The sequence below is a fragment of the Molossus molossus genome, unplaced genomic scaffold (genome assembly GCF_014108415.1).
Source record: "Molossus molossus isolate mMolMol1 unplaced genomic scaffold, mMolMol1.p scaffold_m16_p_7, whole genome shotgun sequence".
Lineage (NCBI taxonomy): Eukaryota > Metazoa > Chordata > Mammalia > Chiroptera > Molossidae > Molossus > Molossus molossus.
Genome location: NW_023425401.1, coordinates 84,280,499 through 84,304,665, shown reverse-complemented (window position 1 = coordinate 84,304,665; position 24,167 = coordinate 84,280,499). Strand labels below are relative to the sequence as shown.

The following is a 24,167-nucleotide window of genomic DNA, read 5'->3' as shown; positions in this document are numbered from 1 at the left end:
CCTAGCATGTGCCCTGACCAGGAATCAAACTGGCAACTCTCAGACCATGGGACAATGATCAGTCCACTGAGTCACACAGGCTAGGCCCCATTTTTTGATAAAAACTCTCAGCAAAGTGGGAATAGAAGGATCATACAGCACATAATAAAGACCATATATGACAAGCCTATAATCAACATCATACTCGATAGGTACAAATTTAAAGTGTTGCCCTTAAGAACAAGAACAAGCCCTGGCCGGTTTGGCTCAGTGGTTAGAGCGTAGGCCTGCGGTCCGGAGAGACCCGGGTTCGGTTCCCGCTAAGGGCACGTACCTTGGTTGCAGTTTGTCCCCGGCCCTGGTTGGGTCGTGTGGATGGCAACCACTTGATGTGTCGCTTTCACGTTGATGTTTCTCTCTCTCTCTCCCTCCCACTGAACAAAATATCGAAAAATGTCCTCGGGTGAGGATTAAAAAAAAAAGAACAAGAGCAAGACAGGGATGTCCACTTTTACCACGCTCATTCAACATAGTACTAGAAGTCTTTGCCACAGCAATCAGACAAGAAAAAGAAGGCATCCAAATTGGAGTGGAGGAAGTGAAACTGTTATTATTCACAAGTGTGTTGTATATAAAAAACCTTAAAGATTCCACCAAAAACTATTAGATTTAATAAATAAATTCAGCAAAGTAGCAGGATACAAAATCAACACTCAGAAATTGTTGGCATTTTTATACACCAATAATGAACACACAGAAAGAGAAACTTTAAAAAACATCCTATTTACTATTACAACAAAAAAATTAAGATACCTTGGAATAAACTTAACTAAGGAGGTAAAAGACCTGTTCTCAGAAAACTATAGGACATTGAAAAAAGAAATAGAGGTAGATATAAAAAAGTGGAAGCATATACCATATTCATGGATTGGAAGAATTAACATCATTAAAATGTCCATACTACCCAAAGCAATTTATAGATTCAATGCAATTCCTATCAAGATACCAATGGTATATTTTACAGAATTAGAAGAAATATTCTAAAAATTTATATGGAACCACTAAACTATGATAACTCATTAAGGAGAATAGACATTTAAATTTAGACCATTTGTAAACTATAAGAAAATACCCAAGTAAAATTTTTAAAAATTATTTTAGTCACTTTCAAACACTGAGTGACACACACTTCACATTGTATCTTAGGGGATTGCTCTTTTTCTTCATTAGATCTGTACAGACCTTCATATCTTTTATCAAAAATAGGAATGCTGAAAGCTGTTCAGTATTATTCATAAGAAAAAGAATCAATGACAAAATGAGGAACAACTAATCTCAGGGCAAAAAAAGTCCTTTTATTCCCATGTCTCTTAATATACAATTATACAATTATCATTTCATCAAGTTCATCTGAAAATGTCCTTGCGTGCTTTAAAATAAGAGCTATTTCAGTAGTTCTCAGTGCTCCAAGTACTAAAAACAGCATCCTGGTTTTAGGGGCTGCTAATCCTACAAACACTTAGAGCTAGAAATCAATCCCTCTTCTCTGGAAACACTAGAACCTGTCTGGTAGAGGTGAGATACAGCCTCAGTTACTAAATTTAGTGCTACGCCAAATAGTGGACCTCATTTCTCTTTCAGCATCACATGGACCAGTACAGTTTTAGATTTATGTCACTGTCCTCCTGACTAGAGAGACTCCTGACCATTCATTTTCTATAACAGATCTGATTATCATTTTCATTAAGCACTTAAATTCCAAACCTCTGACAAGATAAGTAATTTTAATTTGAGCAGATGCCCTTCCTTTATTCATTCCACAGTCATTCACAATCCTACAACATCCTTAACAAGTTTGAAGCAACTGTGTTTTGATATTTATGTTTATATAAATAAGTCATGACTCATGAAGCTTCAAATTATTTATGTTCCAAAGTAACAGTTAAATAATATGTATCATTTAGAATTTAGGTATTCTTTAAGAATATTCATTAGTATAGGCTCTAAGTTCAGTGGCTAAATACTAATTTAGAAAGGTTCTATATTGATATGGTGAAGAAAACAGAATTTGAAGTTAGACTGTCTAAATTTGAATCCTGGTTGCTTCATTTATTAGCTGTGAAGCCTTAGGTGATTTTCTTAATCTCTAAGTGCTTGATCTCCTCAAATGTAAATAATAGACATAAATAAATACTCCAGCACTTTAAATGGTACTAAATGGAGACCTTGACAAGAGATAGGAGGCGGGGGGGGCGGGGGGATGAAGAGAGGCTGGGCACTTACTTTCCAGGTTTCCTCTCTGCAGGGTTATGATTTCTCAATGGCTAACTTTCCCTACATTTATAGCTCCTCTCTTATAGCTCCTTCACTGACTCTCTTTCTTGGCTCTAGCTATAATTAAGTTCTACTACACCATTCTTTCTTGGTACCCTTCTTCAGACCAGAGGTGGGTAAAATGTTATAATGTTCCTGGTTTCTTTGTGTCTTTAATCTTTTTTGTTTCTCTTATTTTACCACAACCCCTATAAATAGCTCCTTCATTAGTTTCTTTCCAGTTATATCCTTTTGAGCATGGCATTTATCTTCTACTGGGAGGTAGACTAATACACACAGAAAATATTGTAGACTTTATGTTTTTCACTGTAACAACTGTTGGCAGGATAAATTTCAGTGGCAAAATATTTGCTTCAGAAAAACTAGTGAAGAGGATTCAGCAAGTCTTGGTAAGATATGGCGATAGCCTGACCAGGAAAAAGGTAGTGAGCATGGATATTTGAGAAATACTGAGCAGTAAAGTATTTGAGAAATATTTAGATTGTGTAGTATTAGTTGTTGATGGAACAGATGGCAAAGGAGAGGGAGGGCTCAAAGGTGAAGGTCAGACTTCTATCTTAGGAAGTGACAGAGGACTTGATTATGCTTATGACCAATAGAGCAGAAGTTCTTCTGCAAAACTTATAAATGCAAGAGCAGAAGTACATTTACTGGGAAAAACAGCTAATGTTCTCACTGTTGAGTTTGAGATGTTTTTGTGACATAGAGTGGAGATGATCAGCAGGCCCGGAGACATACATGCAAGCCAAAGCCTCAGATAGTGCTCTGAACGTTAGATGTAGATTTGGGAATCATCAACTACAAATGGTTGTTGAAACTTTGGGGTGGTGTTAGGGAACACAGGCATTTAAGAATGGGCAGAGGAAAGGTGGCTATAAGAAAAAACAAAACAAAACAAAAAAAAACAGAAAAAAATGGACAAAGGAGAACCAAAACAATGTGCTCAGCCCAAAGGCCAAGGGAGTAAAGAGTTAAAAGAAGGAAGGCATTATCAAGACCATCAGTTGCAGAAATATCCGATGATCAGGGTTACTACTACAATACCATTTTATTACTAAAAAATTAGTTTTGACACTTTACTCACAGACTTGCATATACAAATTTTCTACCACAGTAACCAGCACATTATGGGCATTTGATAATTTTTAGTTAACTTTTCTAAAATTATTTACAAAAATTGACACAAAGAAGACAGTAAATATTGAATGTCAATTTTAAAAGTTAATAATAAATTGTATAAACTTTATTATAATTCAATATACCACTTTAACTTTGAAAAAGTTTAAACAGTGATCTAGAAAATAAAGTCTTTTTTTAAACATTTTTTTAATTGATTTTTTGAGATAGAGCAAGGGAGAGGGAGAGGGAGAGAGAGACAGAAACATCGATGAGAGAGAACATTGATTGGCCGTGTCCTGCATGCCCCCCACTGGGGATTTGGCCCACAACCTGGGCATGTGTCCTAACTGGGAATCCAACTGGCGACCTCTTGGTGCATGGGTTGATACTCAATCACTAAGCCACACCAGCCAGGCTAGGGAATAAAGTCTTTACTACTTTGGATGACTATGTGGTCAGGGTAAGCATCAATCGATAGGCTATAGATTTCTCAATCAACTTTTGGGTCCTGCTAGTTAAAACTAAGTCCTTATTGGCAGATGAGTTTGAGGGGGATTCTATCAAACAAAAAATAGTGAACAGTTTATGGTAAAGTATATAAGGCATGGCCAAACATGTAATAGATCTAATTTTGAGACTCTTTTTTTAAACATTATGGAACAAGAAATACTGGTGGTAATATCTATAAGGCTGATACAATCTTCACACATTTGAAAAAGAATATTTACCTTTTGATGTACACCTAACTGGCACATGTCTTCCTTAGATATGCAGGGTTTTCCACCAGCTTTCCTAGGAGACAGGCAAATGAGCAGATCCCAAGAGCCCAAATCACCTAATAACAAAAGAGCATTGAAAAACAAACAAAAAAAAAATGTTATCAGATTTTTTTAAAGCCTGCATTTACTTCTTCAGCTTAAAGAATATAATTATTTTGGTCCTAAAACACAGGTAACAGTGATTCTGAATATATTTAAGTCAATATTCAAACTAAAATTCAACTTTTCTAGTTTAGCAGACCTAACAATTTTTTTTTTTTTACTAAGTATTGTATCCTAGGGAAAATTCAATAATCTGAAGGTATATCATAAAATTCCTTTAAAAAACTAAAATTGGAATGTTTTAAGTCACCAATTTTATAGATTTACAAAGGCCCAGATTTACAGTCTTACTTGGAAATTGGGAAGAAAGAAGATTATAAAGTCTTTTAAGATAGGAAATAGTTGCAAAATCAAATAATGATAAGAAGTCAAAACACACTATTTTGTTTTGGGCTTCAGCAACACCATTACTTTTGATAAATCTTAAACATCAAATAAACTTTTATAAGATTTCTTACAAAGAAAAAATTGTAGTAGGCAGAAAATAAAATTTAATGAAAAATTTAAAAGACAGGGTTTTTCCAAAAGGAATTTGTGGTCTAGTTATAGATAGCACAGAGTTGTTCAAAATACAGAGTGTAACATGGACCAAAGCAAATGATATTTCAGTTATTTCATCAAGGGCAAAGCTCTTTGTTAATAAATCCAGTGACTTACCAAAATAATCTCAGAAGATTACATTGCTTGAACATTAAAAAGTTAATATTTGCAAAAAAGTTAACATTTGCATATATTTCACTTATTCTCTTTGTTTATTTATATATATTTTTATCAACATGCTTTGCATAAAACTGGTGCTTTAAAAACATTTGTCAAGCGTGGCCAGTGTGGCTCAGTCGCTGAGCATTGACCCATGGACGAAGAGGTCACTGGTTCAATTTACAGTCAGGTCATATGCCCAGTGGGCCAAACCCCCAGTGGGGGCATGCAGGAGGCTACCAATCGATGTCCTCTTTCATCAATGTTTCTATCTCTCTCTCCCTCTCCCTTCCTCTCTCTAAAAAAATCAAGAAAGAAAAAAAAAATTTTTTTTTAAACATTTGTCAAATGAGTGAATGAATAAGTAGCCCATGCTAAGGTAGTAAACACATTACTTCAGAGAGCATATACAAATAGGTATCCCAGGAATAACCAGAAAAAGTTATGTATAATTGGTATTATTTGGGAAACTTCCTCTATTTTTTTAATATGTTTTCTTTTTTACTGATTTTTTTTTTTTTTTAGGGAGAGAGAGAGAGAGACATGCATATGAGAAAGAAACATTGATCAGCTTGCCTTCTACACGATCCCTGCTGAGGATCAAGCCTAACCCAGGCATGTGCCCTGACTAGGAATCGAATCGGGACTTCTCAGTGCATGGGTCGACTCTCAATCCACTGAGCCACACTGGTCGAGCAAACTTCCTATCTTTTGGATCGAAATACAGTTTAAAAAATTAAGCAACTTCTCTACACATAATCTTTTGTTGACTATCTGTGAGATAATGTTCCTTCGAGTAACTACTTATGCCAGACCTCACAAGTCATTTTCTGCAATAAGTATTAGTGGGCTCTTAAAAGTAGAAAATAACCAGTGTCTCCAAATCTTATCTTTTAAAAATTTCCCAGAGGGCCCTGGCCAGTGTGACTCATTCTGTACATGGAAAGGTCACTAGTTAGATTCCCAGTCAGGGCATATGCCCAGGTTTCATGCCCTGGTCAGGGTGTGTGCAGGAGGCAGCCGATCACTATCTCTCTCTCACATCAATGTCTCTCTCTCTCTCTCTCTCTCTCTCTCTCAAAAAATATAAAAAAAAAAAATTTAAAAAAATACTCCCAGAATATTTTTTTTACTTGAGAGCATAACACTTTCAAAGAAGGGCTTAATAGGAAAAGAAAAAGATTGAAATGTGACAAGTAGGAATGAAATTGCACTCTTCACTAATCAAGTCTTTTACAAGTTGACAAGCTCTGTGCTGTCTGGGCTATTATTTCCTCTGTTGCTAGAAGAGAAACCTCACTGCCTAACAAAAGGATCCAAGCAATTGAAAAGTTAACATCTGAGCTCTGTCCTAGAAATTTTGTTTGCTTGTTGTATCCTAAGATGCTGGAAGATAGCACAATAGCTCAAAGAGACAGGAGAAATGGTGCAGACGATTTGGGGGTGGGACAAATCTCTCCATGTAATTGCCATCAGGCCTTAGGCTCGAAGGGTCTACCTTATTCCACATACCCTCACTCTGAAGAAACTACAAACAGATACTATTAGTCTAATCCAAACACTCTGATGATTACAATACTTTATTTTAAATGTGCATCTGGCATTTTCAGCCAAAACCTTTTGATATGGATTCAAAAGGAAAAACATAAGGACAGTTTCATTCAATATTATTTCTAGCCCAGTAAACACTATAACCTTAGATGAAACCTCCTGTCATAATATACTTGACTAAATATTTTAAGAAGATAAGGAGATGCAAAGAGGGGATTTCAAATTATGGACTGTATTATTTGGGTGTTAAAAATGGAGAACATTTTTATATTCCTCCAAGTCTGAGGTATGGCCTCCCTCAATACCCAAGGCACACACACATTTTCTGGATTTGATAGAAAAAAATATTAAGCCATAAATGCTTAAAACTAGAAGACACTTCTAATCAATTCAAAGGATTAAATTTATTAAGACCCTTCTATGGGCAGACATTATACCAGAAATATGAAAGTAAATAGCAAAAAAGAGAGAGAGCAGAGAGCAGTCACTGCCTTCCGCAATCTATTTGAGGAAATCTAAACATTAAAAAGAATTTAAGGTAACTTATAAAGCATCACACAGTTTTCCTGACATTCATAAGGGTTACCCGTTAGCTCCCCAAAATATTTGATTAATATTTAAAATTCAAAATTAATATTTTAAAAATACTCCATAGCACATAAATTTCTCTGTAAAAGGAATAAAATAGAACTAAAATTTTCAAGTCATCTCTTTATACTTCTTACCTAATTCTTGCTACTAAGACCTGAAAAATACTTATTGTTTCCACTCAAAATTCCTTTTGTTAGGGGAACTTGAGGACACCGCAGGTGGGAATGCAGACTGGTACATATACTATCAAAAACAATATAGTGTTTCCTCAAAAACACCAAAAATTGAATTGCCATAAGACCCAGTGATCTCACTTCTGGGAATATATCACAAGAAGCCTGAAACATCAATCAGAAAGAATATATGTATCCCTATGTTCATAGCAGCACTATTTACCATTGCTAGGATCTGGAAATAGCCCAAGTGTCCATCATCAGATGAGTGGATAGAAAGGCTGTGGTACATATACACAATGGAGTACTATGCAGATGCAATAAAGAAACATCTCTTACCCTTTGAGATGGCATGGAGGGATATGGACAGTATTATGCTCAGAGAAATAAGCCAGTTGGAGGAAGACAAGTATCTCATGATCTCACTTATTTGTGGAATATAATGAACAAAATAAGGTGATGAACAAAATAGACCCAGAGATGTGGAAGTAGAGAACAGACTGAGGGATCTGCGGGGGGGGGGGGGGGAGCGGGAGGGGCAGGAGCACGTGGGGAGAGACAAGCCAAAGAACTTATAGTCATAACCAATGGACAGAGACAACATTGCTGTGAAGATGGGGGTGGGTGTGTGCTGGAGTGGGGGGTTGATGTCAGTGGGAGAAAAAAAGGAGGTACATCTATAATACTTTCAACAATAATAATAAATTTTTTTAAAATTCCTCTTGTTACACTCATTAAATTCTACCTCAAACTATTTTCCAGCCACATATTTAGTAGACCTTTTTCACTTTTTGTTCAATTCTTTCTCCAACATTAGAAATCAACTACCTCTCCTGACTCCCACAGCTCCTTTTTAGAGTAAAAGCTGTATTTGTTTTATGAGTGATATTGTGTATTCAAACTTGACTTAAAAAATCCCAAAAGTCACATTGAATTAAGGAAACTGAGCAGAAAGCAAAGCACACTTACTAGCTAAGTAAATCACATTCAGAAGTCAACCTTGGAGCATTTGGGATACAATTTGTGTCACAGCAAAATCACAAATTACTGTGTATTGTGGAGCTTTGGGGCATGCTCACATAGCTGAAAGCATGAGACTGGGTACACATATGCCTGGTGTTTTTAGCGAGACTGAAGGCTGCAGGGCACAGAGAGAGTCAAGCCCACATGTGGGGTACATTTGGCCTGCACAGTGTTTGTTTTGGTTTGGGTTTGAATTTTAAGTATTTGACAAAATGCAAAAGTCAGCACAATTCACATAAAAATCCAGATTTCAGCATTCATTTGAAAACTGGGAAACTCTAGTAGCACCTGGTCCATGCCCTACATGGCAGCCACTACCTGGAGCTAAGTACAGCTTCCCCTACGGTCTCCATTTTACCATAATGGCCCTGTCTGGTCCTAATGCTACACGGGCTCTGCCTCTAGTAGCAGAAAATAGTGCTAGACCTAGTGTAAAAACTGGTGTGTCAGTTTCCCATCACTTGCTCATTCAGAAAGTTGATGCTCCATGTTTTAGCTTTTAATGAATTACACTGTTCATTATATAAATTGATTTTGATGAGATGTCTTTAGGCAAATTGATATTTGATCATTTGGTCTTCAAAGGATATGTGAATATACCCTTTGATTTCCAGATTTGGCCATGCTCTCCCGCAAGGTTGAGTAAGGTCACCTCAACTCTAAAGACATTTTATTGGCAGTGTTAAAGTTAGAAAAGACTGAAGTGTGACTTCTTAGAGTTGTTCTTTTTCTCAGGAGCCTGGAAAAGGCAAGACTTGCCTGCAACCATCTTGTTCACTATATTTCTTCTCCAGTTGGATTGCTAAAGTGGCTCAGGTCCTATTCCTAGATTGGTCGCACACTCTCTTTGGACTCTTTTCCACATTCAGCCTGTCTCAGGGCTATTGCCACAGTTATAAATGGCCTAGGAAAGACTCTTTCTAGGCATTGGGACAAACGTTCTTGGTGTTCATCCTGCTTGATGTGTTTCTTCTGCCCCCAGAAAGTTGACATTAGAGTGTAAGAGCTGTGAAGTCAGATTTGAATTTGGGGGAAAACAGGCAAAGCAGACCAGAAAGTTAAATAACTTGCCTAATGTCAGCCAACTAGTAAGTGGTGGGAAGAGAATTTGAGTACAGAAGTCTAGCTCTAGAGTCCATTTGAGACCATTATATCATGCTTTCAAAAAACAAGGAGGCAACAGAGAAACTAAGCTTTTGAGGTCTTATATATTAACTTATGCAGAACTTCCAACAATACTGTGGGCTAGAAACAATTATTATACATACTTTATAAGAGAGGAAACTGAGACAAAAAGGAATTATTTAGCTTTGGTACTTTTCTAACTACTGTCCACGGCATCTATTTTTCTTTTGGACCTTGGAGGAAAAAATTACTATTACAGGGATAATTCAGGTATTCCTAGACCCTCACTTAGCAATAGCACACCCCAAAATGTTCTTAGAAATGCCATTGGTAATTAAAGTAAAATTTTTGTATGTAAAAGAGGTAGTATTAGTATTCAACTGTACATGTACTCAGGAACTAAACATATTGATCTGGCCTCCACCTATTTTTTGTTGTAGTTGTTGATCCTCACCTGAGGATTTTTCCCATTGACTTTTAGATAGAGTAGAAGGGAGGGATGGAGAGAAAGAAACAGCGATGTGAGAGAGACATGTCCATTGGTTACCTCCCACATGACCCCCAACCCAGCCCGGGGATCTAGGGGATCAAACCTGCAACCCTGTGACCTACATGCCTGTGACCAGGAATTGAACTTGCATCACTTTGGTCCACGGACTGGTGCTCTGACTGCTGAACCATGCTGGCCAGGGCTCTCCACCTACTTTTGAAAAGAATTCTCTAAAAGTTGCTCAGCTTTTTAGATGGTTAAATGATTTCTTTCCCAAAGAAACCAGAGCAGGACAAGCTCCCCAGACTGAGTTACTCAAGCCTTTAAAAACAGAGGTCATGGGGCATTGTTCTAGGAAAACAGGATGTGGATGTTCCGTTCTTCATCTCATAATTACGAAGACATGGAAAAAACTGCAGGCGTCTCTCCATAAACTGTGAAGCAGAATGACTGATAACACACTCACTATCACGTCTCCATAGTGTTGGCTCTGGAAGCAAAGACAATGCCACAGACAATTTCAGGAGTTGTCAGGGTCCAGATTTGTTAATTCAGATATAAAATGGCACTAATTGTTGTTTTTATCCTTCACTAAGGATGCTCGGAAACCAGCTAACATCTTAGTATTAAACGTAAGAACAATTTTTAAAGGCTTTTGTTCTTGTTGTGTTTTTTTTTAAATCAAGCATCTGCCCTAAGAAGTGAGGCTTCCTTTAGAATATTTCCAGTCTCTTATAGGCAGGATGCCATATAAAATAAACAATCATTTCCTGGTTCTCAAATGACCTCCCTCATTGATAAGGTCTGCCGGATCAGTAATTCAATCCAGAGAACAACAGAGAGTTCTCAGAGAGCAGTATTACTATAAATGCTGTTTATTCTTAAGGAATGACAAGTTCAATTTTCTGGCACACTGTATAAAATCTCTGAATTTAAGTCTATTTCCGCTTTATTGTTCTTCATAGCACTTATCATCAGGCACTTATCATCATCTGAAAGATTATATATTTGTCTATCTGTTTATTGTCTGTCTCTCCCTGTTTGAATGTGAGCTCCATGAGGGCAGGGCTGTCTGTTTCATTTATTGCTGTATTCTTAGTACCTACAACAGGGGCTGGATTGTAAGAAATATGTGCTACACAGCACTATATACAATAGCTAAGATCTGGAAACAGCCCAAGTGTCCATCAGTAGACAAATGGATAAAAAAGCTGTGGTACATATACACAATGGAGTACTACGCAACTGTAAGAAAGAAAGATCTCTTATCCTTTAAGACTACATGGAGGGACCTGGAAAGTATTATTCTAAGTGAAACAAGCCAAACAGAGAAAGACAAGTATCATATGATCTCACTTATTTGTGGAATATAATGAACATAACAGTCTGAGGAATGGGGTAGTCCCAGAGACTTGGGTACAGACTGACAATCCCCAGAAGAGGGGTTGGTGGGGGAGAGATAAACCACAGAACTTATATACATATGCATGTATGCATGAACAATGGACATGGACAACAAAGTTGAGGGCAGGGCGGGGAGGGAGGGGGAGGGAGGAGTCAGTGGGGGGAAAAGGAGAAACATCTATAACAAAAATAAATTAATTAACTAGAAAAAAGAAATATGTGCTACATATTTGTTAAGTGCATAAATAAATGTGAGTAGCAAACCAACAATTAAATATAAAAATTCAGTACATTGAAATACTTTTATAAAAATTAAAAACAACAGAGAGAGAGACAAAATGTTAATGTTTTTTAAAAAAAGGACATAAAAATACATTTTGGTTCTTAGTAAAAATGAACGGCAGATTCCAAGTGCTTTACTTATTGGAAACTTTTCTGTGAATACACGCATTTAAATGAAGCAGAAAAAAATTATAAAATATGACTTGTAAAATAAACTTGCCCATGAATTTCTAAGATACATAGCTACAAAAGCCAAGCCTCATTTACTTATTCACAATATTAGATTATTTTACTCCATAAGGACACAACTAGGATGATTTCCTGAAATTTATTTTCTTTTAGTGTGAAATATTGAAATGTTTACCTTTTAAATAATATATAATGTTTCTTTATGATATAACAAAGATATTTCATATTTCACTGTTCTACCTGTATATCTTCTCTTTACGTCTAGATTATATTTGTACTGAATAACAAAGTCTTTCTCTGTATTCACCCTTTATCAGGATTAGTTATGGTGTTATACTCATGAATACATTATTAACTTATTGATAATAATTTAGGTTCTATGTTTGATTCTACCACTACATTGTTTGGATATTAATTATCCAGTGTAAATACCTATATCTTTTCCTGAATCTTTTAAGGTTCATTACCAGTTCCCTTAACTGTACTCTCAATATGATGGATGTAGAGGACAGTAACAGAGCATCCATAGCTAATTTTATTCATGGCTTTTTTGAAAGATGAAAAAGATTTACCTTCTTGTATTTAATGATGATTATAGTAGACATTTAGAAGATGTTTATTGGATTGAATATTTCAACTTTCAGAATACAGTTGAAAAAATCTTATATAGAGAATCTTCAATAAATTATTCAAGGCATAAAATCTAATTAAATCTGGTTCCTTACTCTAAGAGACTGGTCATAGGTTTTTGCTGTTATGCCTCTGGGTTCTTATCCTTTAAGCTGATAATGAAAACTTTGGGTTTTATCACAGGAATTCTCAACCATTTCCTCCCTTGATGTTCTAAATCCACACTGGGGATCAAGCTTTTCTGTCCTAATGTCTACACTCTGTCTGCCCTATGGGAGGTTGTGAAGGTCAGTAAGATGGTTTCTGTGAAGAGTTTTGAGGTTCTGAAATTTTCCTAATCCATGCAAAAGCTCAAGAAAGCAATATTATGCTTAAACTTTTACAAAAATTTAAGATTCCTGCTTTGAAGAAATTTTTCTTTAAGAAGAGCGTGAAAGGAAAGAGATCAGTTTATTCCTATGAAATAAACTCAAGAAATGTGTAGTTTACAAAGCTTGCTAAAGTTCCTTTCATAGACTTTTTTAATGACTTTTATGCCACTTTTATTGTTTTCTATTGAAGTGTAACTAATTATATACTTGTCTATGGGTGTTTAAAATTTTGCTGCTGTCAAGATTATTGTCTTTCTGAGGAAAAAACAAACAAACAAACAACACTCATTACTGCATTTTTACCAAATATTTGATGTCTGGAATTCTTACCACTGAGAGAAATGGACACTGCAGCTATTTAAGAATCAGACTACATCTTGTGCCCAGGTACTGATTTCTAACACTTTTTTTCAACAAAAGAAATCAAGGTTCCTTGGAGAATTGGCCAATTCAAAGTCTAGAGTAGTAAATACACAGAATGAGCATCACAGTGCCAGAAAAAGAACAGGCTCAAAACAAACAAGCAAAGAAACAAAAGCAATGATGAAGTTATGTATGAGGGCAGGGGAGCCAATGATCAAAACTGGGTAAAATTTGAGCAACAAAGTAAGTAATATTGGATTATATTTGAAATTCCATGAGTTCATACTGATATAAACAAAGATTAAATGAATAAATGAGGTATGAAGAGACAAATCTTCCATCCAGAAAAATTTCAAATAACATGCATAGCTATTCCTCCATCAAGGACATGGAGGACAATGTCTTACTCCTTTGGTGTAGGCTATGTATAATGACATCCTTCCAAAGACTACACTATGGAAACTGGAAGTAAAAGAATAACTTTACAGTGGAAAAACCTGGCAAACACTATCAAGGATAACATCAACAGCGATGTCATGTTGACAAGATAGACCCTTGATATGATGTGATGGGAACCTCTGTGGTTTTAATCCTCAAAACCATAACCCCAGTCCAATCATGAAAAAACCATCAGGAAAATCCTAATTAAAGTATATCAGAATGCCTAACCAATTCTCAAAACTGCCAAGGTTATCTAAAACAAAGAGAATCTGAGAAACTGTTACAGCCAAGAGAAGCCCAAGAAAACATGATGACTAAATGCAATGTGGCATACTGAATGAGATCTTGGAACAGTAAAGGTACATTAAGTGAAAACTAAGAAGATCTGAATAAAGTATAAACAGTAGTTTTTCAAAAATCAGAATAACAAATTATACAGAGGAAATAAGATGATGATGTTAAGCATATGGCTGTAGCTAGAAGTAAACTCTCAGATACTCCCCAAGTATTTCATGCTAAGAATGTTATATTACAAAACCAATTAGCACTACCATGCAGAAAGTGAAAAATAATTGGTTTTTATGCAAAATGCATTCTTCTGCTAATAAAAAATTCAGTGGTATTTAAAATACAGAGAATTGGAAAATAGATCAAGTTTGGAGTTTGACACCTTTTTCTTAATATATGCAACTCCTGTATTCCTATCCTCTTTACAATTGTTACTATCTCTCTAAATTCAACTCCTTTGGTGGTTTTATTTAGATACATTGCTTTAGCTCTTGCCTTTCTGCCACTGACTCCCAAATTTACCTTTCTTATGTTTCAGAGAGGTATTTCCAGTTACATGCTAGAACACATGCCTTGCTGAACAAGTACAAATCTGAACCCTTTATCTCCTGCCAAAAAACCTGTCTCTCCTTCTGCTCTTCTTACAATCAAAGGTGTAGCTACTCTCCCTCTCTCTTAAGATAGAAAGCATAATCTCCTCTTTAATTTGTACTTGTCTCTCATTCTACTTCCTCCTGATTTTCAATTCCCATCAATCCTAACTAAATTAGAATTTCTTAAACATTTCCTGACCTTTCCAAGTCCTATCACATTCTCTAAATCGAAGATCTTGCCATCTCTGAAAAGACTTCTAATTTGTCTCTTTGCTTATAATTCTTTTTCCTTCTCTAATTCATCTTCCTCCCCACAACCATAGTTATCTTCCAAAAACACAGCTTTTACCATTGCACAATACAGATAAAATTCTTTAGCAAGCAACCAAGGCCTAGTCTCGTTTCCCTCAAAGCAGCCCCCTCCTTCCTCTTTAGCCACAGGGACCCCTTGATGGTCCCTGAGACTCTCAGCCCTATAAATCTTTGTGCCTCCAGCATACAGCTCATGCTGCTGAGTGTTCTTCCCTCCATCATCTGCTTGAGAAACCATTGTTACATGCCAAGAAGTCTACTTGTGACACCTTGCTAGATATCCACATTCGAAAATGATCATTTCCTTTCCTGTTCTCCCAGAACATTTTTTCTGCCCTCATACTGCTTCTATCATATCTAATGTTACAGTTTAACATGTACATCATTGCTCCTCAGAAATGGTTCTTGGATCTGCAAACATTTTCATCAACTAAAAGCTTGTTAAGACATGGAAGTGGGGTACAGACTGACAATCCCCAGAAGAGGGGGTGGTGGGGAGAGATAAACCACAGAACTTATATGCATGTATGCATGAACAATGGACATGGACAACAAACTGGGGGACAGGGCGGGGAGGGAGGGAGAGGGGGGAATCAGTGGGGGAAAAGGAGAAACATCTGTGACAAAAATTAATTAATTAATAAAATAAAAAAGTACAATAAATAAATAAATAAATAAGCTTGTTAGAAATGAAAAAATTCAGCCCCCAACTTTGACCTTGACCAATTAGAATTTGTCAGTAAGAAGAATTTGTCAGCACGCACCTGGGAGTTTGAGAAGCACTGATACACGCTTCCACCCTACAGTTCCTTGAAAAGTCTCACCTTTGCAATGCTCTCTCTCCCACCCACACCAATTAGCTCTTATGTTAAATAAAATTTAAATGTTTAGTGTCAATTATAAAATATTCTGATGGCTGGTTGTAATGTCCTCCTCGTGATCCTTGTTATGAGGTTGGTGATTTAAATTGGGTTCTTTTGTTACTGAAGTACTCGACATGAGTTTTTGACAGACACTCCTCATACAAAATTCCTCAGAATGGCACAGAAAGTTTTTAATTAGCATTGTGACACTTCATTTAACCAAATATTATTCCTTCTTCCTGTTTCATTAAAGGTTATTTTGCATAACTTCTTTAAAATGCAATGAATAAAACCTAGTTATATCTGGTTTAACAATGGATAATAATGCACTGGGGACTTCCAGCAATTGGAGAGGGAGGAGGCAGTCATTGATTTAAAATTTATTCTAAGCACTTCGGCAAGTGTGGCTCAGTGCTTGAGCATCGACCCATGAAGCAAGAGGTCGCCAGTTTGATTCCTAGTCAGTGCACATGCCCAGGTTTTGGGCCAGATCCCCAGTGGGGAGCATGCAGGAGGTGGCCAATTGATGTTCTCTCTCATTGATGTTTCTATTTCTCTCTCCCTCTCCCTTCCTCTCTCTAAAATCAATAAAGAAAAAAAATTTTTTTAATTTATTCTAAGCATAATTCCACACTAATTTAGCACAGATGAGAATTAAGTCTTAAGAAAATATAATTCACTAACATGAGGGAAGTAATCAACTCTCTCAGTGGCTTATTACTTAATACCACAAGTATTGGGGATTACACACCTTTTATTCATAATGCATTAGTTTCATAATCTTTGGAAATTTATTTAACCCAATCACAATATTTCTGTAAGATATTTGTGGGGCCAGTCTTATCTTTTATTTTCAAACAATAGATAATCTCAAGAGCTTGTTCAAGGTCACTCCAAAAGGCAATTATGGGCATAAAACTCAGACTCTTCAGTAATAATAATACCAATATTAAGGGGACAGTATAAGGATGAAATGATTTAATATTTGTGAGATGCTTAGAATAGTGTGTAGTACTCGACCAGTTTTATATTAGCGCCCCCCACCCCCAGGTTAATCCTCACCTGAGGATATTTTTCCATTGATTTTTTTTTTTTAGAGAGAGTGGAAGGGAAGGAGAGAGGAAAGTGAAGAGAGCAAGAGAAACATCGATGTGAAAGAGACACATCAATTGGTTGCCTCCTGCATATGCCCAGACCTGGGCAGGAGATTGAGCCTGCAATCAAGGTATGTGTCCTTGACTAGGAATCAAACCCTTCCATCTGTGGTACAATGCTCTAACCACTGAGCACACTAGCCAGGGCTACATTAGTGTTTGTTTAATGAACAAGTAGGTAGGTGGCAGATATGTATAGGCAGATAAATTCCAGATCTACGTAATGAACTTTCAAGATACAAAAGTGACTTCTATGTGTCATACAGCCTATGATTTAAGACTTCTGAATACAGTGATATTATATAACAGTAATTTAGGAAACACATGAAATAATCTTTTCCCCCAGCTCAATGCTACCCTTTCATGTTTCTTCAAAAGCCTTCCTACCACAGGACAAGAATATGTTAACTCAACAGACAGTGGTTTCAATCTGAGGAAAAGAAAGGACCCCATCAGTAGTAGGCTCAGTTAATCCATGCACATTTTCTAGAACTGGGCTCCACAGTTTTCCCTCACTGGCACTATAAGTACATTTTCTAGAATAGTTGACATTTTAAGCCTTCAAACAAATGATGAAGGAATATAAATTTTCATGTGTGGGTAGCAACAAGCTGCAAGTGGTAGGCACAACCTGGCCAGCTAGGCCAAACCTTGTGGGACCTGAAGTGGGTGCTTTAGGAAAGGAGGGATCAAGCTGGACGATGATTAAACAGTGCTACCACCTAAGACAGGTTACCTCTACTTCAGTTTTCTTAAAATTGGCCCTGATCCCCAAAGCCTCCTGAATCTAATCATTCTGTTATCCATGAGATGATTATTTAGGTCAATGTGCAACCATGCCAAATATTATTAAGTGTACCATACTTTACCCTGGCAGGTTTGGATCAGTGGTTAGAGTATTGGCCCACAGACCAAAGAGTTGGGTTCGATTCTGGTCAAAGGCACATACCTCGATTTTGGTATGATCCCCCGCTCTGCTTTGGGCTGTGCGGGAGGCAACCAATCAATGTGTCTCTCTCACATTGATGTCCCTCTCTCTCTGTTTCTCTCTCTCTCTTTCCCCCTCCCTCCTACTCTGTCTGAAAATCAATGGAAAAATATCCTTGAGTGAGGATTAAAAAAAAAATGTACCATACTTTAAAGTGAGTTGGTTATACACATCTACAAAGCTTATCTTATCCCACATAATTTAACAGAATTCTACAAAATCGTAGTTGTTTCTATACTTATAACATTAATTTTTCACCTCTCCAGAGATGTTTGAAACATAATTTGGATTTTCCCTCTCTATTTACTGCTCAAACTTTGTAATCTCATTTCTCTTTTTTCAAATTATTTTCTCTACTTCACTGACATTGTAAGTTTTAACATTTACATATAAAATTTATTATGTTGTGAAGCTTTAATTTCTACTAAATTGATTCCCACGAATAACATTGCTGGCTTAAAAAGTATAAGTATTTGGTTGCAGTCTGTCTCCGGCCCTGGTTGGGTTGTGCAGGTGGCAGCCACTCAATGTGTCCCTTTCACATCGATGTTTCTCTCTCTCTTCCTCTCTCTCCCTCCTGCTCTATCTGAACAAAATATGAAAAAATGTTTTGGGCGAGGATTTAAAAAAAAAGTATAAGTATTTTAAGTTTTACATATTTTCCCACATTGTTTTTCCCTAAAAAGGCTATATTTCACATTTCCACAGGTAATATATGAAAACTCTTTTCCCAGAACTCCTACCAGCAATAGGTAGCATCACCAATTTGGGGTTTCTCCAGTCCTATAAATGTAAAGTGACATGGTATAATTTAAATTGTCCTTCTGTAACTTTTTCTGAATTTCGTGATCTTGTTTGTTTTCAAGCAGCTTATTCAAATTCTTAGCATAAAAAAGAGTTACAAGTAAAATATTAATTTAAAAACCAGTATTTAGCATAACAAAAACACTTAATGTGCAAGTAAAAGTTCCTTTCTATTAAAAAATTAAACTGATATGTCATTTTTAACTTAATCAGATTAAAACATAGATTAACATCTATTACTGAAGATCCATGGAGAACTAGTACTGTTGATGAAAGTATTAAAATAGTAACCATTCTTTTGTAGAGGAATGTGGCAGGAAGAACCACAGTTTTAATATGTTACTAACTGACCCAATAATTCAGCATTACACTCAAATCTCCAAAATGTAATGTAAATGAATATTGTAGGAAAGTTGTATTTTATAACAACTAGTTGGATATATTCTAACAATGTATCAAGAAGGGCTTAATTGAAAATTATGGTATACCCATACAATAAAATACTAAAAATCATGAAGCAAATATTTTGTGTGCATTTTCAGGAAACCAGCATGAGACTGGTTAAAAGCTCAAGCTTGGAGAGAAATAGTGCTCAGAGCAAACCTCAGCTCCACCATTTATGAGCTGTGCTGCTCAGTTCCTCATTTGTGAAAGAGAAATTCCTGCCTTATGTACTAGGAATGAGAATTCAATGAGGATGTATATAAAATGCATAGCACAGTGCATTTAGTTAATAGTAAAAAGAGGCTAACAAAACTATTTATATGAAAATTTATTATAATTTTTTAATTGTTGACATGGCAAAACTTTTATCAAAATATCAAATTTTTATATGTTAAAACGTGGGATATTGTAAAGAGGCGGGAGGCAGAAGAACAGAATGTGTATTTGCATGTGTATATGTGTGTGTGTGCATGTGCATGCACGTGTGTGTGTGCGCGTGCACGCACATATCTTATACTTAGAGACATATCTGGAAATATGCACAACATTGTTAACCATGTTATCTGTGGGTGGTGGAATTTGGAGTAATTTTCACTTTCATCTCTATATTTGATTCTATATTCTACCATAAACGTGTAATATATTTGTAAATGGAAAAACTGTTTTCTAAAATTGTGGTTAGAATATGCATCCAAATAAAGAAAGAATATTCCCTCACTACCTCCCCCTCCTCATTGTGCATCTTTTAAGGTCCTGTAAAATGTCAATTAACTTACATGGACACAAAAATGGATAGACATTTATTTTGGATCTTGATCTTTTTAAAATTCAAAGTATCTCTGATATAACAGAGTGCCTTTAAAATACTCAGTGTGACAAAGTAATAGGATTTCTTGAAACAAAAATCAATGTGAGAATACTGTAGTCATGCTGTGTGCAGTTATGAGTTAAAGACTGCAAGCACCACACAAAATAAGGTCTTGCTGGTAAGTCTTAATATACGATTTCTCCAAAAATGGACAAATAATGAACAGAAATGCTTGAACAAACAAACCGATGTAAGTGCAAACACTTACTGTTCCTGTTACATTTGCAGTCTGGATGAGCCTTCAGATTACCATGGAATGTGCCTGCCTTTCTGGCATTCCCAGCATTCCTTCTGTGATGCAAACACCAATTTCCAAAAGAAAAGTAATCTATTTTATACTATAGCTGTGAATTTGGATTTTCATGCTGTACTCATAGAATAACAGGTAAAGTTCTCATTCTTAAAACAACCTCACTTAATAAAATGACAGTTTTGATATTGATGAGGTTTGGTAAGATGGGAAGCTCCTTGCATATCGAATGGACAATGCTTTAACTTTCTCAGGTAGAATTTTGACAACATGAGTGAAGAGCTTTGAAATAGATTCTCATTCTTCATACCATTAAATTTAATTTTAGAAATCTATGCTAAATAAGTAATTTGAAATGTACACAAAGACTTAGATACAAAAATTTTATGAGTGCATTATTTACAACAAAACATTGAAAATACCATACATATCTAGATTAAGAAAATAAAATTAAGTTAAACATTAAATACATCTATATAGTATAATTTTATATAGCCATCGAAATATGTTTACAAAGTGTTTATGGCATGTGTTTGGGATAAATCATGTGTCCATATTTTTACCTTGATTCCATTATCTTCAAGCAAACCCAACATGTCCAAAGACAGTCTAAATACAGCTACTTATTTTTCAAATAAGGTCACTGGCCTTGACTGTAAAGAATTGAGCTAAGATGTATTAAGACTTTGCATATCAACTCATAATTAATGGGTTTAGCATCTATGTATATTTAGGTGGGACTTTTCACCAATGTAGAAGGTTGATTCAGGGTCCAGGTAAGGCAAATGGGAAATTATTTGGCCACTAACTACTTTTTATTAAATCCTCCTGTGAGGATTTTCATTTATTTATTTATATATTTTTTTCTTTATTGGTCTTTTTTTTAAAGAGAGAGGAAGGGAGAGGGAGAGAGAGAAACATTGATTAGAGAGAACATCGACTGACCACCTCCTGCATGCCCCCCACTGGGGATTTGGCCCACGACCTGGGCATGTTACCTGGCTGGGAATCGAACCAGAGACCTCTTGGTACATGGGTCGACACACAACCACTGAGCCACACCAGCCGGGTGGCCACTAACTACTTAAATAGCAAATAGGCAGAACTTCTTTGTGCTTCTGGAAGAAACACAAAATACCTGCAATAAAGAAGTAACTAGCACAGCAGTTCTCACTGTATAGTGCAGGACCAGCATGTCAGCATTACTGGTAACTTATTTCTTAACCAGCCTTCTACTGTTACTGAATCAGATCTGCTGGGAGTAGAGCCCAGCAATCTGTGACTTACTTAACAAGCCTTCCCAACAGTTCTGATGCATACTAAATATGAGCATCAGGGTCCTAGCAAATAGGTAGGTACTATGGTGAAGCTTTGCAAAACTATGTTCTTTAAGCAAACATCCAGACAGGGATTTTCTTTACTTTTGATAATTACAAAACATAAAGCTAGCTAATAGAGAAGCAAGGCACTGGGAGTCATCTTTGCCCTCTACACCCCTTTATCACTTGTTACTCTGATAATGAGGTGGAATGCTAAACAAGATTTTTTAAATTCCAAGACTTCCCTGATCTAAATGAATCATTTTGTTACATTGATAATGAGATTATGACTTTCCCATTTTTCCTTAGAGAAAGAGCTGAAATGAGTTATTATGATTATTAAAAGGTTATTATTAACTAGTTTGTGGAATTCTTCCTTCTTTGAAAACTGAGACCTCACTGGCTTGACCAACTCTGAAACAAGGTTGCAAAGAACACAGCAGTACAAGTTCTGTTCTTCCCTTGGTTTTGCTCAGATACAGCCTGGTGCACATTTCATTTTGCTTTACCATACAGCTACCAATCATACTCACTATTGTTTCCCTAAACTTCAAAAAGACCAAATGGTGCTTGAATATCTGAAGGAAAAACTCAGCTATTGTAGTAGTGTATTTGTAGGGTTTATGGTTTGAGTGGTCAATTCATTTAATTGACCTACTGGATATATGCAAGGCACTGTCTTATGCAGAATAGTGTGCAAGATAGACCAATAAAAGCCTGCCTCCTTTTTAAGTTTATAACATAGAAGGGCAAATGAGATAAAAATACAAAAGTTATAAAAAGTGTAGCACAAGCATACTTTGGACATCAGAGGTGTATAAACAATCTGTGATGAGGTCTCAGAAAACTTGTTTACCAATTCTAGTTTCAGGGGAATTTATGGGGGAATATATATATTAATTTGGATTTTAAGAGAAGGCAGAACGTTGACTCTAGGAGACAAAAAATCTCAATAGTATTGAAAGGTATAAAGCTTTCCATTGTGATCAGGCAAAGGTGAGTAGGCCAGTCTCATTAATTCACCTACCTGCCCACACATTAATATCACCTAGCAAGTGTTTGTTTGTTTTCTTAATTACAGTTTTCATTCATTCATTGTGTTAGTTTCAGGTGTATAGCATAGTGGTCAGATAATCATACACTTTAAAATGTGTTCCCCTCGATTTCCAGTACCCACCTGGCACCATATATAGTTATTACCATATTATTGACTATATTCCCTATGCTGTAATTTACACCCCTGTGACTATTTCGTAACACTCAGTTTGGACTTCTTAATCCCTTCACTTGGAAAGTTTTTTAAAAAATATAATGACCTCCAGGTCCATCCCCTCCCTGATAGCTTTGATATAATTTTCTGAAATGGGGCCTGGGCATTGGTTTCTCTAATTTTTAAGTTCCCTGGCTAATTCAAGAGTGAGGACAGCCCTAAGAACCATGCTACAGCAGGGATGTGAGGGGCTGACACCAGAGTAGGAAAGCTTTGAATGCAAGGCTAAGGGACATGGATGCGGTGCCGGAGGAAGGAGAGGTCACTGCAGACTTCTGCAGAGGGCAGTGGTATGACCAGGGCTGTGCTTGTGGAACATGAAACCGGAAGTTGTGGGGGAGCTGTACCGTAGAAGGCAGACACCAGCAGCTGGGAGAATACAGGTATGTACTGTGATAGCACATGAGAGAGACACAGAAACTGTAAGAAATATGGAGCCATAGCCAAGAGGAAGCATACTTTAAAGAGCTTGGTCCAAATGTGTGCTGTGGTTGAAGGAGAGAGAGGACCTGACCATGAGCTTCAGAGCCTGAGGGAATGCCATGCTAACAGAATCAAGGTGGGCAAGAAGCACCAATAACACTGAAGTGGAGGACCATGGTTCAGCTTTATACAGGTTGAGGTAGTAGGACACACAAACCAGAACGCCTTATAGGTACTTCGAAAATCTGGACTTTCACAATCCTGCCTATAGAGGACAGATTAGGATTCGACATTATTTAAAGGTTATATCCCCTGAGGAGACTATTGAATCTGCAGAGTAGAAAAATTTCCTGATGGTGTATCAAGAGAAGGTACAAAAAGACGACTAGGGATAAATGTCTTGGAGAATGCCCATATTTGGAGGAAGAACATAAAAAAGGAGGGGTCAGAAAGGTGGCAGAAGCAGGAGACAGCAGGATTAAGGAAACTAAAAGAATAAAGGATTTACAAGAAGATTCTAGACCCCGTAGAGCCCACTCTGTGCTAGGACAGGTGTTTAATTCACTCTGATTCACACATTTCACCACATTTGAGAAACACTGCTAGAGAAAGATAAACAAAACTGAGAAGTTACCACAGCGAATTCACACTAAAGCTTATTTTATAGTTTTTAAAAATGTTTATATAATTTGAGAAACACTGATATTCTACATGTACTCAAATCTGCTCTTGTACCAAAAATAATGCAATCATAAACTTAGTGACTTGATTTTGTAACAAAAAGAAATTTCTTGGTAAATTTTGAAAGGACACTTTTGGGAGGAGGGATATGGGAAGGGTGAAAGTCACATTATTGAGGGTTAATTGGAGAGAGATTGCTAAGGAAAAAAGTATCTACTTTTCCTTAAGTCTTTGATTCCCAAATTGAATGAAAAAAACATTGTAA

The 24,167-nt window shown here is 36.4% G+C and overlaps 1 protein-coding gene across 1 annotated transcript in view; it reads right to left on the bottom strand.

The window, feature by feature from the left end:
- Positions 1-24,167, bottom strand: part of CPED1 (cadherin like and PC-esterase domain containing 1) — a 311,055-nt gene that overhangs the window by 240,397 nt on the left and 46,491 nt on the right. The window contains exon 4 of the mRNA XM_036247475.1: positions 4,161-4,267. Within this exon, the coding sequence (XP_036103368.1) occupies positions 4,161-4,267 (107 nt within the window). The remainder of the gene's footprint in view (positions 1-4,160; positions 4,268-24,167) is intronic.